Source organism: Symphalangus syndactylus, chromosome 6 (assembly GCF_028878055.3).
Source record: "Symphalangus syndactylus isolate Jambi chromosome 6, NHGRI_mSymSyn1-v2.1_pri, whole genome shotgun sequence".
In the NCBI taxonomy this organism is placed as follows: domain Eukaryota; kingdom Metazoa; phylum Chordata; class Mammalia; order Primates; family Hylobatidae; genus Symphalangus; species Symphalangus syndactylus.
In genome coordinates, this window is record NC_072428.2 from 93,029,939 (window position 1) to 93,045,974 (window position 16,036).

The following is a 16,036-nucleotide window of genomic DNA, read 5'->3' on the forward strand; positions in this document are numbered from 1 at the left end:
CTCTTGGGGAAATCCACTGCTCCCCAGTTAAGAGCTCCTGGTTTAGATAAAAGAGGCTGTTCATTAGACTAAGTGACTCCTGGATTGAAAATCTCTGGATAGCTCTTTTCACAGTGGAACCTCATGGAACCATCAGTTTGAAGGCAAAGCTCAGGAATCTTGAGTGGCCCTGTAGGCCTTTCTAGGGATTTACAGTTCTGCAGACTTAAAGCCGCTAGGGACGGGAAAAGTGTCAGTTGACAGCAAAATCACAGGTGGCAAATTTTGTGCAATACTGATACTCTTTATTCTGAATTTTGGCAAAGACACGTGTCCCCTACATGAGTAAGATCTGATTCATCATTTTCCCAGCCCAGAGAACACTTGGTAATTCTAATTCTGCTTTGAGTCAATGTTTACAGCTTGTTTTTATCTTTTTCTAATTATTTGATAACTGTTTCTTATTGCGGGAGTGTGAGTCCTCTCTTTGTGATTTATTTATTTTTCTGCTACTACTATAATCTTTAGAGAAATTACAATTCTTATAGAAACTACAAAGATTTTTTTTTCTCCTTTCTTTTGGGTTTTTTTCCAGTAAAGAATTGAAGTCATTTGTGTTAAATTTCTAACACCTGAAGGACTTACTACTAAGATGAATGGAAAAGTAGGTATTTAAATAAAAAATTCTCCGAAAAAAATCACCAAGACAAGGCCTACTCTGTAAAAGAGGGAATTTGCATATGGATTCTTTTGAGTTGAGTGTTGGGCTCTTTGGTTTCACAGAGGCATTTCAAGTAACAGAATTCTGCAGAAAACCTAAATGGAGTGATCTGGCCTTCTATTTACAGGGTGGACTTTGAAGTTGTCCAGTCAAGACAACAGCTTACTCTGTCTGCCCCACTTTGATGGGCACTGGTGAGACTATAGATCATGATAGTTCCTGACAATAAGAAATTTCCAAGCCAATTGAAAGGTCAATTCATCTATATAAAAAACAATTGGATACTACTCCACTATAGCATTTAAGACTCAATTAAAGAGCAAAGATCATAATAGCTTTACTCAGCACTGTATGCCCAGTGAGAACACCTTGCACATACTAGTTGATCAATACATGGTGAACAAGTGAATGAATGTTGTTATTATAATTCAGGAAAAGGAAAAATCACTGCAGACTTCTGGTAGATGGCGAGACTTAAGGTGTGAAGGCTGTAGATTAGCCATTAGAAGGAGAAAGGCACTGCAGCTATAGAGAATGTGAAGCATGCAGCAATCAGATGACTGGAGTTAAGGGCTTCTCTTGGGAAACCTAGGCAGAGAAGTTTGGTTGGATAATGTTAACGGAGAGTAAGGGAAGAACCTAGACCTTAAGCATGTCAAACACATGATAAGAAGATTGTTCCAGGATGACACTTCTTGTAACGTGAGACAGAGCAGATTGAAGGGAGGAGAGACCAGAGGCAGCACCACCAGGATACTGTGCCAGATGAGGTGCTGAGAGTGCCACCTAGGTTGTGACAATAGGAATACATAGAAAGTGTTTAATTCCGGAAATATTTAGAGGCAACAACTTTCCTGGAATGGGCATGAGCTTTAGGCAGCCCTTATTTTCAGCTTTAGAAAACTGAACAAGTCCCCAAAGAAGTGAGAAAAAATATTCAAATAAAAATCTGGCAAATCATTGTTGCCAAGGACAAACAAATTACATTTTTCTTTTGGCAAGTGCTTTTTTTGGAAAGAAATACTAAAAGCAATGAAGAGAGAATGACAGCAGAAACAACCAACATTTCTCTGGTTATTTACAGTTTCAAGAACATTTTTGCATATCCAAGCATATTTGAAACAATGGAAAATAGAGCAAAAACAGAGAATCATTATGAAATGTATTTTTATCATAGATAACTTAGTATACTTTTTTATATGGCAAAAAAAATCAGTATCAAATAGTATCTATTCTGAATATTCTCTCAATGGCAAGAACTAGAAGGAAAAGCCAAACAAAATTCTTATTTTGGGTCCTACTTTTCTATCTATTGCCTACTAAAGGTATAACTTCATTTGTAAAATAAATGTCCCTAAGAAGATATGCATAGCTGTCATATTACCTTCAATTTCTAAGGAGAAAAAAAGCTATTTCAATGTATAATTGAAAATAAATATGTTTTAAGTTAAAAAATAATTTGTAATGTGATATAAACTACACCCTGGGTCACACAGAGTGGATCATGCCTGTGTAACCCCAGCACTTTGGGAAGCTGAGGCAAGAGGATTGCTTGAGGCCGTGAGTTTGAGACCAGCCTGGGGAACATAGTGAGATCTTGTCTCTACCAAAGATTTTTAAGATTTAGCTGCACGTGCCCAGAAGTGTGAGGCTACAGCGAGCTATCATCACACTACACTCTAGCCTGGGTGAAAGAGCAAGGCCCCCTCTATAAACAAAACAAAACAAAAAAACGGCTCCCAAATCATCTACTTTGTAAGTTCAGATTTTCACCAATGATTTATGGATTTTATAATACTCTTTTTCTATGTTTATGCACATACATACATGTACATATATTCATATATATACACATACACACATATATACACACACTTATATATCACAGTACAGAATGCCTAAAGAAAGTACTGAGTGGTATTCAATATTACAGGACTGGAGGACCTTAAGGAATTCCTGAAACAGTGTTAGAGAAACCTCAGGGACCTCCTGCAGTGGTCACTGGAGCCAGCTTGCACAGCTCATGGGAGTTGATTGTTAGCATCTCTTCCCAACTCCACATTCAGTGACATTGTGTTGATAGCTTAAAATCGGCCACAGTGGAATTATTTACACCACAGAAATCAGTAAACACTAGGAATTGGTGCTTCTCCTCACCCTTGCCACCAGCCAGTTGTTAAGCATTTACCAGAACACTGCTGTTCCTAAAATGTACTTCAAGAATTACTGCTACAGAGAAGGCAGTATGCTAATGGAAAGGCATATAGAGATAAAAATGATGAAAGAGACAACTTTGAAGGACAGGAATAAAATCGGATCTAAAAATAAAAGGAGATTCTTATGATAAACTCTGAACAAATGCATAGAAGCATTAAGAATAAAAATGCCTTCCCTAGCTGAGAAAAAATACATTTTAGTGTTCAAAAGGTTTAAAAGGTACCAGGAAAAATTAATTGAAGGAACACAATTAAGCTTGGAAATGTCTGTAATTTCTCAGAGAAAAGGAAAGTCTTGCAAGCATCTCTTAGCAGGAAAAAATAGGTTACCAACAAAGGAACAAAAAATCATGCTAGCTTCAGACTTTCTATAACCTGAAACATCAAAGTTTATGGACCAATATCTAAAATGTTAGGGTTTTAAAGATAAAATACAGAACATGATTCAAGAACTATACATGAAGAGAAGTTTCTGTTTATCCTCCAAGATAATAGTCATTTTCAGAGATCAATGGCTAAAATATCTGACTCTCATGCATCTTTACTGAAAAAAGATTTTTAAAATTATATTTCCAGTTATCATCAGATGAATCAAAATCAAGGCTAAAGAATAAGTAAGTTGTGAGAAAAAAAGACCATAATGAATGGCCTAGAGTTAAGACTACATACTCATTATAAATATAATTACAATATTGAGTGCAAACACTACAATTCAATATTAAAAAGAAAGTTAAATGATTAGCAAAAACCACAAATACCATGTGTGTTCATACAGGGGAGTAGGTGTGCAGGGGTGTCAAGTTCAAGGGAGAAATAGAGGGACAATTGAAATGTATTAGATCATTGTGTAACACAGGAGGAGTCAAAAGTTATTGTTTCATCTTGACTTTGGTAATTGGATAAATGCCTGTTAAAGTATGTTTTTAAAAACATGCCAATAGCCACTAATTAGAATACACAACAGAATGTGTATGTACCTTTCGAATACCTTCAGATTATACAAGTAAACATAGTTCACAGAGCAAAAGACAGAAATACTGAGTACAGTGCAGTAACATAAAAATCAAAGGATAAAACAAGATGATAAAAATAAAACCATACACTCACTTTTTTTTTTATCTTGAGATAGGGTCTTACTCTGTCACAGCACAATCACGACTCACTGCAGCCTCAACCTCCATGCTCAAATGATCCTCCCACCTCAGCCTCCTGAGTAGCTGGGACTACAGGTGCATGCCACCACACCCCGCTAATTTTTGTATTTTTTTGTAGAGATGGAGTTTTACCATGTTGCCCAAGCTGGTCTCAAACTCCTGGGCTCAAGCAGTCCGCCCACTTCTGCCTCCCAAACTGCTGGGTTACAGCAAGCCACCACGCATGGCCCATACACTCAATTTTGACAATAAATATTGATCTTTTAAACTGCTCTCTTAAAAAGGCAAAGAGAATGAATTTAAAAATAGAAGTTAGCTACATGCTACATATAAAAGACAAACCTAAAATCTCATATCACAAAGGTTAAAAATACAGAGAAATGTAGTTATTCCACAAAAAGAACAAGCAAAAGAAAACAAAGGTTAACTATGTTGATAGCAGTTAAAAACTTCAGGCTGGGCGTGGTGGCTCACACCTGTAATCCCAGCACTTTGGGAGGCCGAGGCGGGCGGATCATGAGGTCAGGAGTTCGAGACTGACCTGGCCAACATGGTGAAACCCTGTCGCTACTAAAAATACAAAAATTAGCCTGGTGTGGTGGTGGGCACCTGTAATCCCAGTTACTTGGGAGGCTGACGCAGGAGAATCCTTTCAACCTGCGAGGGGGAGGTTGCAGTAAGCCAAGATCACTTCATTGCACTCCAGCCCGGGCAACAGGGCGAGACTCCGTCTCAAAACAAAACGAATTCAAGGCAAAGAAACATCAACCAGCATAAAGAATATCATTTTATGTGAATAAATGCTATAATCTCTAATGAAACATGATGCTTATTAACCTTTGTTAATAAGGTTGTAAAATAACATCAAAATAAAGAAAAGCTTGATCATAATAGGCAACTAATATATCACTATTATTATGATGTATCAAGAATGTATATGTATATACACAAAGAAATTTTGTTCTCTATAAAAATCTCTGGGCCGGGCACAGTGGCTCATGCCCGTAATCCCAGCACTTTGGGAGGCTGAAGTGGGTGGATCACCTGAGGTCAGGAGTTTGAGACCAGCCTGGCCAATGTGGTGAAACCCCGTCTCTACTAAAAATACAAAAATTAGCTGGGTGTTATGGTACATGCCTGTAGTCCCAGCTACTTGGGAGGCTGAGGCAGGAAAATTGCTTGAACCCAGGAGGTGGAGGCTACGGTGAGCCGAGATCGTAGCACTGCACTCTAGCCTGGGTGACAGAGCAAGATTCTATCTCAAAAAAAATAAAAATAAAAAATAAAAGAAGCTGTGTTTTAAGCATCCATGGATGATTTTTGGAAATTATAAACTAGTCTACCAAGAAATCTCAATAAATTCCAAAAAGTAGAAATAATTCAGTCCATATTTCTTGACCAGAGTGCCTAATTAAAAGCAGAAGCTCAACTTAAGAAACTTCAACTACTTAGAACCAAAAATTTTGCTCTAAATATCACTGGGTCAAGGCCAGGCATGGTAGCGCACACCTGTAATCCCAGCATTTTGGGAGGCCAAGGTGGGTGGATCACTTGAGGTCAAGAGTTTGAGGCCAGCCTGGCCAACATGATGAAACCTCGTCTCTACTAAAATTCAAAAATTAGCAGAGTGTGGTGGAAGATGCCTGTAATCCCAGTTACTCAGGAGGCTGAGGCAGGAGACTTGCTTGAGCCCGCGAGGTAGAGGTTGAGTGAGCTGAGGTCGTGCCACTGCATTCCAGCCTGGGCGACAGAGGAAGACTGTCTCAAAAAAAAAAAAAAACAAAATTAAATAAATAAATAAATAAACATCACTGGGTGAAAGAGGAAAGCAAATATAGAATAGTTGGTTTAGAAAGTTAAAACAATACTTATCAAATTATACAAACTTTTCCCAAATTCTTATTTAGAAGTCATTTCATGACTGTATATTTTTTATTACTTTTAAAAGGAAAGAAATCAAATCATGCAAATGAAAAAATATAAATTAGCTCCTAGTTTAATTATTCGTTTACTGATAAGTATCTAACAACTGGCTTTCCAAAAAAAGTATGCATATAAATGTATGTGCATTTACTATAAAATTTTATAGTTTACTATTTTGCGGATATAAAGGATGTGTAGCATGCAACTTACAAATGATAAAATATACCATATTCTTTACTGTTAATTCCATGTAGCCAATCAATTCTCACACAATGTTTTCATTGACTTTTGTCAATGAAACTCTTAAAAATGTAGCCAGGCAAACAATGGTTGAAATTAAAGAATGATGGCTGGGCGCGGTGGCTCACGCCTGTAATCCCAGCACTTTAGGAGGCTGAGGCAGGCGGATCACGAGGTCAGGAGATTGAGACTATCCTGGCTAACACAGTGAAACCCCGTCTCTACTAAAAATACAAAAAAAAAAAAAAAATTAGCTGGGTGTGGTGGTGGGCGCCTGTAGTCCCAGCTACTTGGGAGGCTGAGGCAGGAGAATGGCATGAACCCGGGAGGAGGAGCTTGCAGTGAGCAGAGATCGTGCCACTGCACTCCAGCCTGGGTGACAGAGCAAGACTCTGTCTCAAAAAAAAAAAAAAAAGAAAAGAAAAAAAAAGAAATTGAAGAATGATTACAGTTCCAGTATGAATTATTTTATTAACATTAATAAGACACAAGTGATATATGTCAAACAGGTATGTCCAAAATCTGCTTGGCAATGATGTGAATGCCTTCTTTGCTAAATCAAAGAATAGTTTTCAAGTATTGAGAGAATATTTCCTCAATATTTTATGCTATTTCACAATGTCGTGGCTACAGACATGACCTACTTTTAAATTTAATTTGCTTCATTCATTGTGTCCTCTATCACTTTAAGTCTAAACAATCAACTGAACAATAAATCAAGCCCCGATTTGTAGTGTTTGATGTTTTCCATGGTATAGAATACTTCCATACTGGCCAATTCCAAGCTATCAATGAGAGGTCACCAAACACACAGTTGGGAAAAAATGTGCAGTAGCATTTTCACCGTAGAGATACAATGGACATAAGTAACTACAAGAACACAGATAAAGTAACATGCAGAAAAATGTTAGAAAGTAATGAGTTTTAAGTATTTCTTGCCTGTATAAGAATTTTAGGGCCGGGCGCGGTAGCTCACGCCTGTAATCCCAGCACTTTGGGAGGCCGGGGCAGGCGGATCACGAGGTCAGGAGTTCAAGACCAACCTGACCAATATGGTGAAACCCCATCTCTACTAAAAATACAAAAACCTTAGCCAGGCGTGGTGGCGGGCGCCTGTAATCCCAGCTACTCAGGAGGCTGAGGAAGGAGAATTGCTTTGAACCTGGGAGGAGGAGGTTGTAGTGAGCCAAGATTGTGCCAGTGTACTCCAGTCTGGGTGACAGAGCAAGACTCCATCTCAAAAAAAATAAATAAATAAAAAGAATTTTAGATACATAAGAAGGAATCACACATCATTTGATAAAAATTTTGTTCAATAAATGATGCTCAAATAATTTGTTCCCTATTTAACAACATTTAAAATGTAAAACTAGGCTGGGCGCAGTGGCTCACACTTGTAATCCCAGCACTTTGGGAGGCCAAGGAGGGCGGATCACCTAAGGTCAGGAGTTTGAGGCCAGCCTGACCAACATAGAGAAACCCCTCTCTACTAAAAATACAAAATTAGCCGGGTGTGGTGGCACATGCCTGTAATCCGAGCTACTTGGGAGGCTGAGGCAGGAGAATTGCTTGAACCCGGGAGGCGAAGGTTGCAGTGAGCTGAGATCGCGCCATTGCACTCCAGCCTGGGCAACAAGAGCAAAACTCCGTCTCAAAAAAAAAAAAAAAAAAGTAAAACTATGCTTAGCTTATGTACTGCAAAAAAACAGGCCTTGGGCCACATGGGTTGTAGTTTGCTGACCCCTGATTTAGATCATCGCTTCATTCATCTACCAAGATTAATTCTAGATTGATTATATATTTAAGTAAAAATACAAGAACACACTAAAATAAGCAAATGTATATTAAATGCCTGGCAGGAGGAAGACTCTCTATGTTTAAGAGTATCAGAAGAAATTTCAAAGGGAAAGCTTTATAGATTTGACTAAAAATGTGGCAGCTTAATTAGTGGGATAAATAGAAAATATGGTGTCACTTCTTAGGCTGGCACATTTGCAGAAAATGGTTAGAGTCAGAAGATAAAGAAAATTATCATCGAGAATTTTCTGTGTAAGCTTTTCTTTTTTTTTTTTTTTTTGAGATGGGGTCTCGCTCTGTCGCCCAGGCTGCAGTGTAGTGGCGCAATCTCGGCTCACTGCAAGCTCTGCCTCCCGGGTTCATGCCATTCTCCTGCCTCAGCCTCCTGAGTAGCTGGGACTACAGGCGCCCGCCACTGCACCCGGCTAATTTTTTGTATTTTTTAGTAGAGACGGGGTTTCACCGTGGTCTCGATCTCCTGATTTCATGATCCGCCCGCCTCAGCCTCCCAAAGTGCTGGGGTTACAGGCGTGAGCCACCGTGCCCGGCCTGTGTAAGCTTTTCTAAATGTCTCATCACTGTTATTTTTCAAAGGAGCTTAAAAAAGCTATATTCTCAAAAATAGTTCATTCTTTCACAATAGTCTGAGAAATGTTCTCCAAAGTCAAATTTGAATCTCTCCTAGTGTGATCATATACCCTTCCTGACTGGCCTTTCTGTAATGAAAATAAAGAATAATTGGGCCAGGCATGGTGTCTCATGCCAGCACTTTGGGAGGCCCAAGTGGGCAGATCATTTGAGCCTAGGAGTTTGAGACCAGCCTGGGCAACATGATGAAACCCCATCTCTACAGAAAAATACAAAAACTAGCTGGGCATGGTGGCATGCTCCTGTAGTCCCAGCTACTCAGGAGGCTGAGGTGGGAGGATTGTTTGAACCCAGGAGATTGAGGCTGCCGTAAGCCATGACTGTACCATTGCACTGCAGCCTGGGCGACAGAGTAAGACCCTGTTTGAAAACAAACTAAAAAGAAAAATTTTCGATAAATTTGAATATTCTGTCAACTCTTTTGTTATTCTGTCCCTTCTCCTCCAAAAAAGAGAAGCAATATTCATGTCCAATGTTGTCAACACTCCATAAACGGTCAAAAAACAACCAGTGTCAAGCTCCCAAGAGGTGGTGGGAGTCTCAACAGGTAGCCAGAGCATGGGAACAGGGATCTGGGACAAAAGTGTTCAAAGTTTGGTAATCAGGATATTGGCATTCTATTATAAAGAGGTCCGCTGGGTGTGGTGGCTCATGCCTGTAATTCCAGCGCTTTGGGAGGCCCAGGTGGGCAGATCACCTGAAGTCAGGAGTTTCAGACCAGCCTGACCAACATGGAGAAACCCCATCTCTACTAAAAATACAAAAATTAGCCAGGCGTGGTGGTGGGCACCTGTAATCCCAACTACTCAGGAGGCTGATGCATGAGAATCGCTTGGACCCAGGAGGCGGAGGTTGCCATGAGCTGAGATCATGCCACTGCACTCCAGCCTGGGCGACAGAGCAAGACTCTGTCTCAAAAAAAAAAAAAAAAAAAAAAGGTCCCAGACACCAGACTGGAATGTAAGGGCCAGACAGCTCGAATGCCCAGAATGGGGGACCAGAAAGAAACAGGCAAAGTCTAAGTCAAGCTACTGGGCACACTGCTATAAGAGTGACAAAAATGCTAGCCAAGGCAGACCAGTTCAGGCACCACCTTAGGGACTTGAAAGCAGCAGACCCCTTATCAGAATAGCAGTGCCACAGTGGTGGAGTGTTGATAAAGGAAGCACTGCTCTTGCAGAATGCTAGAGCCAGCCAGAGACTTCGGGAGCATAATTATTTTCAGTGTCATACAAATAACACAAACATTACCTCGGCAGGAGTCGCATCGTCCTGTTGGTGATAGTTGTGTTAGACAGATTGAGATACAGGACCCCCAGGCAGCCCTCAGAAATGTGTCTCATTGATTCATCCTGCATGAAAAACAGAGGGAAGACGCTTATCAAATTATAGCAGGCTTTGCAATTTCCTCATTATCTTTCTATTATCCCTCTTCCTGTTCCAGAAAAAAAATACATGCAAGAGTTGGTTTCTTCATATTCTTTATCTGCTATTAGGTTGAAATGAAATTAAATAGAAGCCAATCCTTTTGCTCAAAGCATCATTACTCCCTCCTTTTCCCTTTCCTTGGAAATCAAGTCTCATTCCATCACAATGACACTTCATTAAAATGTGAACCCATGCAAGTTCAACTCTGTCACAAGAAATTTGAGCTCAAATGTCAAAGTGTCAAACACTTCTGATTCTTCATATGCAGGAAAGCAATTAAAAACTGACCCATTTTAAACTTATTAAAATTATTCTGAAAGATAGGAATACTAAACACTCTCAACAATGGAACTTTAGTAACAGTCCATATTTATACACATACACATTTATACATAGATATGTGTGTAATTAAGCTTCTGTGGTTCTGTTAACTAAATATTTTAAATAGCTGAACAGATTTTCACCAGATTTATAGTAAGTTTGAGATGGCTAAAATAAAATATAGGCTACATACCAGTTGGGCAGGAGATTCAATGTTGGGATTAGGGTGGGGGAGGATCTCAAAGATTCAAGCATCCTTCCCCCAGAAAGCTGAAAACTGAAGTAAGAGAGTAGTGGGACCATGAAATAAGAGAGACAGAAAAACAGAGGTTTCAAGCATAGATTCTAAATTGAAATTTACAAGACCAGATGAATTGCAAGCTTTGATTGCAACAAGCTGCTTTTTGTATAGATAACACTATAGAAAATACAATGAGTAGCAGCAGGTTTTTATTTAATGATTGATGAATCTCCCCAGGAACATCAACAAGGCAGCCAGTTTAAGTATTAGTGGTGCATGCAATGTTTGACGCTACATCAGTCCCGAAAAGAATAGACCATTGCAGGTATCTATCTGTCTGGAAGAGGTAAATCATCACTAGGTTAGAAGATGTGGTTCTGAGAAGAATTCTGCATCAGAAATATGGCCACTCCTAACACCACTAAAGATAGTAAAGGCTTATTTTCAGCAGGATCATTGAGGTTTAACATTCCATTCATGGCCGGGCGCGGTGGCTCACGCTTGTAATCCCAGCACTTTGGGAGGCCGAGGCGGGTGGATCACGAGGTCAGGAGATCGAGACCACGGTGAAACCCCGTCTCTATTAAAAATACAAAAAATTAGCCGGGCGTGGTGGCGGGCGCCTGTAGTCCCAGCTACTCGGAGAGGCTGAGGCAGGAGAATGGCATGAACCTGGGAGGCGGAGCTTGCAGTGAGCCGAGATTGCGCCACTGCACTCCAACCTGGGCGACAGAGCGAGACTCCATCTCAAAAAAAAAAAAAAAAATTAAACATTCCATTTATTATTATTTCCAGTAGTCATGGATTTTTAAAACAATAAAATCCTGCAGGTCAAAGCATCCGTCACATTCAGATAGGAACTGGTTGATTTACAGGGGCAGCAAACCATACCTTAAAGAGAACACAAGATTCTATTTGAAGCTGTAAATCTCTGTGATTCTGCTATAGGGAAGGTTCTATGCACCCATGCTGCATGCGAGGCCAGTGCAGAGCTTTTGATAAACACTACCTTAACTATAGTATTCAAGCTGTCAGCATTTTTTCTAGATGCCCCATCACCAGAATGAAGGATTTGAATAGGTGTGGATAGATAAAATGTGTATAGTAAAATTTTTCCAAAAAGAATCGAGAGAATAACCATAATGTGTGGCACTGTATTTTAATACAATGAAAATCTGTCTTTGAAAACGTTCGGCATGCCAATCAAGTATCAAAGTGATTTTACAATTGTTGAAAGACCTTGGCAAAATGCAAATGAGATGGGGCAAGGAAAGGAGAAAGAGCTCACTTAAATACCCTCAGAGAGGCAGCCACAAAGAAGATGAAAATGTGGGGACCAGGGAGAGGAAGGTGGAGTAGCTTCATGTACCATAAAGAAATCTGACTTTCTGTTTGAGATGAGGAGGCAATCCATTCTCTGCATTTTCCTGTCTAAAGAAGCTTGGACATCCAAACAAAATTAGACCGCTCCCATTCTCAGATTGAGATGAGGAGGTAATGCATTCTCTACATTTTCCTGTCTAAAGAAGCTTGACCATCCAAACAAATTTAGACCACTCCCATTCTTAGTACTTAAAAGAACTCAAGATTTAATCCCCAAATGTTTTAACACATAAATGCAAAAACTGAGTACCTACATTGCAGAATGACTTATGAATTTGTCCACAATGTACTCAAATCCTTCTGAATGTAATATATTTCATAAGACAAGCTTAGAAATCAAAGCTCTTTGAATGAATTGTTACCCAACTCCTTAAATGTAAGCCTGTGTCCCAGTCTCAAAGGGAAAAACAATAGTCAAATGTAGCTGGATAAAATTATCAGCCCTGTATATTATTAGACTCCAAAATCGGACAAGACTTTGATGTTAACAAATTCAATGCAGATGGCATTGTTTTGACTTCCCTATTAGAGGGCCAAACTCAAAGAATATGATATTTTACTCAAGTACAGAACTGAAGCTCCCTGAGGACAAGAACTGAAAAGTGATTCATTTTTTAATTCCCTCCAACACCTTGCAGAACACATTTAACATAGTAGGTGCTAACACATCCACAGAAAGAGTAAATCCATTTGACAAATAACTTCATTATAACCACAGGCAGACATCTGGAGAATGTAGTAGTCAAGATTTAAAATCTTTCTTCATGAAGGAGCCCACGTTTATTTTGCTGGTGGAGAAGGAATGCAACCAGAGAAAGCAGAAAATTTTTTCTCTGATGTGATCTTTGACATGTCTGTCTATGCCTCCATTTCTTGCGGATGACCCTTAAGGGTACTTCTGAACATAAAGAAACAGCTTATTTATGTTAAAGCACAAGCCACTGAGAAGATGCTTAGTTTACAGTCTAGGGTGGTTCTTTATGTTCTGCTGGACAGGGATTAAACAACTAATTTAAATGCTGTATCTGTGTGTTGAGGTAAGGAGTGGAGGAGTTCTGAGGGTCTTAACATTTTTCTGTACACATTCTATTTGTGCATAATGCCTTCCATGTTTTGAAAAGATGTTTTACTGTGGAAATAGGGGGATGGATTTCATGGGGAAAAATTACTAAAGGAGGATTTTCAAAGTGCTCAGTTCTAAAACGGGAGATATATATGTAAATGTAAGTGTAATACATAGTGTGAAGTATCTGTGTTGAAGTACTGAGACCATATGTAGCTCAGGAGAGGGAGAAATTAATTCTGTCAGCTGGGGGCAGTGTCTCACGCCTGCAATCCCAGCACTTTGGGAGGCCAAGGCGGGTGGGTCACTTGAGCTCAGGAGTTCGAGACCAGCCTGGCCAACATGGTGAAACCCCATCTCTACAAAAAAAAATTCAAAAATTAGCCAGGTGCAGTGGCACGTGCCTATAATCCCAGCTACTTGGGTGGCTGAGGCAGAAGAATCACTTGGACCCGGGAGGTGGAGGTTGTAGTGAGCCACGATGGCGCCACTGCACTCCAGCCTGGGCAACAGAGTGAGACTCCATCTCAAAAAAAAAAAAATTAAATTAAGTTAGAAATTAACTGTCAAAAGTGAATAGAATTGCATAGCGCTGGGGGTTGAGAGAAAATGAAAGGTGACTGTTGATGGGCATGGGTTCTTTTAGGGGTGAGGGAAATGTTCTGAAGTTGGTTGTGGTGATGGTCACACAACTCTGTAAAACTACCAAAACCATGACATTGTACACTTTAAGTGGGTAAATTTAATCTCACTATAAATATAAATTTATTATATCTCAATAAAGCTTTTTTTTAAAGGTCAATAAAAAAAGAGAATGGAAAGACCCAATAGCGTTGAAGAGTGTGTTAAGGAATGAACAGGTGTTAGCCAGGTTGGGCTAGGGTGGTGGGGAGGGAAGAGTAGTTACTTAGGCAGATGGAAAAATAAGTTGAAGGACACAATGAAATAGCATGACATGAACAGGGAGCTTCAAGTGGTTCAGTATTGAAACAGAGTAGAATTTTGAAAGAAAAAACTAGAAAGATGAGGCTGAGAGGTAGCAGGGAGGGGCCAATTCATGCAGTCTTTTCACCAGCGAGGAGGGCTTGGCCTTCCTGGTGGAGCTGGTGCCTCGTGATTGGCATTCCACAGCCAGGCTTTTCCTCCTATTCCCTCCTGTTTCCTTAGGGACTTGCTCCATGAGTTGCTTCAGCTGACTCTCCATCATCCTTTATAAAGCTGTTTCCATTTCCCTGCCCCTGTTTTCCTTCTACCACTCTCTAAGAAACTTTTCTGGAAAGATCAGTTTATGCCTAATGCCTCACCTTCTCACCTTTTGTCCACTTCACAATTCATTGCAAGTAGATTTCTGCTCCGATATCCCACTGAAACTGTTGTAGCAAAAATTGGCAGTCCCTTCTGATTCTCAAATCTACAATGTATTGTTCAGTCCTTTTCTTACCTGTTCACTTTGGTTCCTTCTGAAACTCTTTACTAACTTTCATTTGGTGATACCTCTTCATTGTCAACCTACTTCTCTAACTATTCCTTCTGAATATCCTCTGTCTGCTCCTAAAAGTTAGCATTCCGTAAGGCTCAACTTTAAGTCTGCTCCTCTTCTCATACCTTCTAAGTTGATCTTATTCACTCTTATGAAGTTAATTATGACTTATACATAGATGTCAACCCAAGATGGAATCTCAATTCTAGTCAATGTTGTCCATTGCCTGCTTGGTATCTCCAGACAGTTGCATTCACTAAATATTATCGAATATAATATGCCAAAGTTTGTGCTGTTGTGCTATGACTACCACAAAGAATAAGACACATCTCCTGCCCTTTGGGTCTCTTAGGCCAGTGGAGGAAGCCAAAACCCTACAGTTAAGGATACTTATCATAGGAACCTAGAGGAGCAGCAGTGAACCCAGCCCTGGGAGCCAGTGACGTCTTGGTAGAAGAGGTGATATTAAGACTTAAAGCCTGATAAAGAGGAAAGCACCACTTGGGGACAAAGGGAAAGGGCATTCTAAGCAAAGAGCAAATGCACAACTGCAAGGAGCAACTTGGAGCATGCAGGAAGAGGAAACTCAGCAGCTGTAGGCACTGCAAATTAGGGTGTACACAGAAACTGAAGCAAGTGAGGCTGGAAAGGGAGGCAGAGGCAAATCCACAGAGGGTCTTCAAGGTAGAGTAATACTGAAGAGCTTTGGCTTTATCCAATTGTGTAGATGACGGGAATGTGTGTAGCTGATGGAAGATGAGAGTGAAGTAGTCATATCTGCCTTTTACAAAGAGCATAAAGTGCTCACAGAATGGAAGACAGGTTGGGGACAGAGGGAAAGACTGGAGACAGGAACCAGGAAGAAAGCAACTAGGGAAACATATTCATTTCCATCTTCTTTGGTACAGCTGTTGATAGCCATGAAGATAAAATGAGCCTATCATGTCTACTGGGGCCCAATTTTTTTCTGTCTCATACACACATACCATTAAATATAAATACAGTTCATCTTGGGTAGTCATTGAAGAATTTCTACTTGCCAGAGGCTCCAACACTGAGGATACATCTACATGATTAATATTAGCATTGTACAGATGGAGTAAAATTTTTTGTCAATGTTTAACATAGTTTGCTCTTTTCCACATTGAATCCCAAATAAGCACACAAGCATCTATTCTGTGTATTGGCACCCCAATGTAGCAAGTCAATCTATACAAACAGCAGTAAAAATGGTTGCTTATACTCACTGTGAATGTTGGGCAGTCAGAGACATTCAACTCTTGCAAGTTCCTACAGTGGCCTAAATCAAATAAGTTATACATCACTAAACTACATATTGCAAATGTTTAAACAAAGTTTTTCTATCCTACATTGAATGCAATGTATTCATCAGAAAACAAACAAAAACCTTGGCAAGTAACATGTTCTAAGTATACGGTTTC

General features: G+C 39.8%; 1 protein-coding gene across 13 annotated transcripts in view; it reads right to left on the minus strand.

The window, feature by feature from the left end:
* The window catches only part of FBXL13 (F-box and leucine rich repeat protein 13), a 304,098-nt gene that overhangs the window by 132,155 nt on the left and 155,907 nt on the right, over window positions 1–16,036 (minus strand). For all 13 annotated transcript variants that reach the window (XR_008658536.2, XR_008658544.2, XR_008658541.2 and 10 more), the window contains 2 exons: window positions 15,842–15,894; window positions 9,930–10,030 (listed from right to left, as the gene is read on the minus strand). Coding sequence is in view for 1 of the 13 variants with exons in the window: in XM_055283477.2 (XP_055139452.1) it covers window positions 9,930–10,030; window positions 15,842–15,894 (154 nt within the window). In the remaining 12 variants the exon portion in view is untranslated. The remainder of the gene's footprint in view (window positions 1–9,929; window positions 10,031–15,841; window positions 15,895–16,036) is intronic.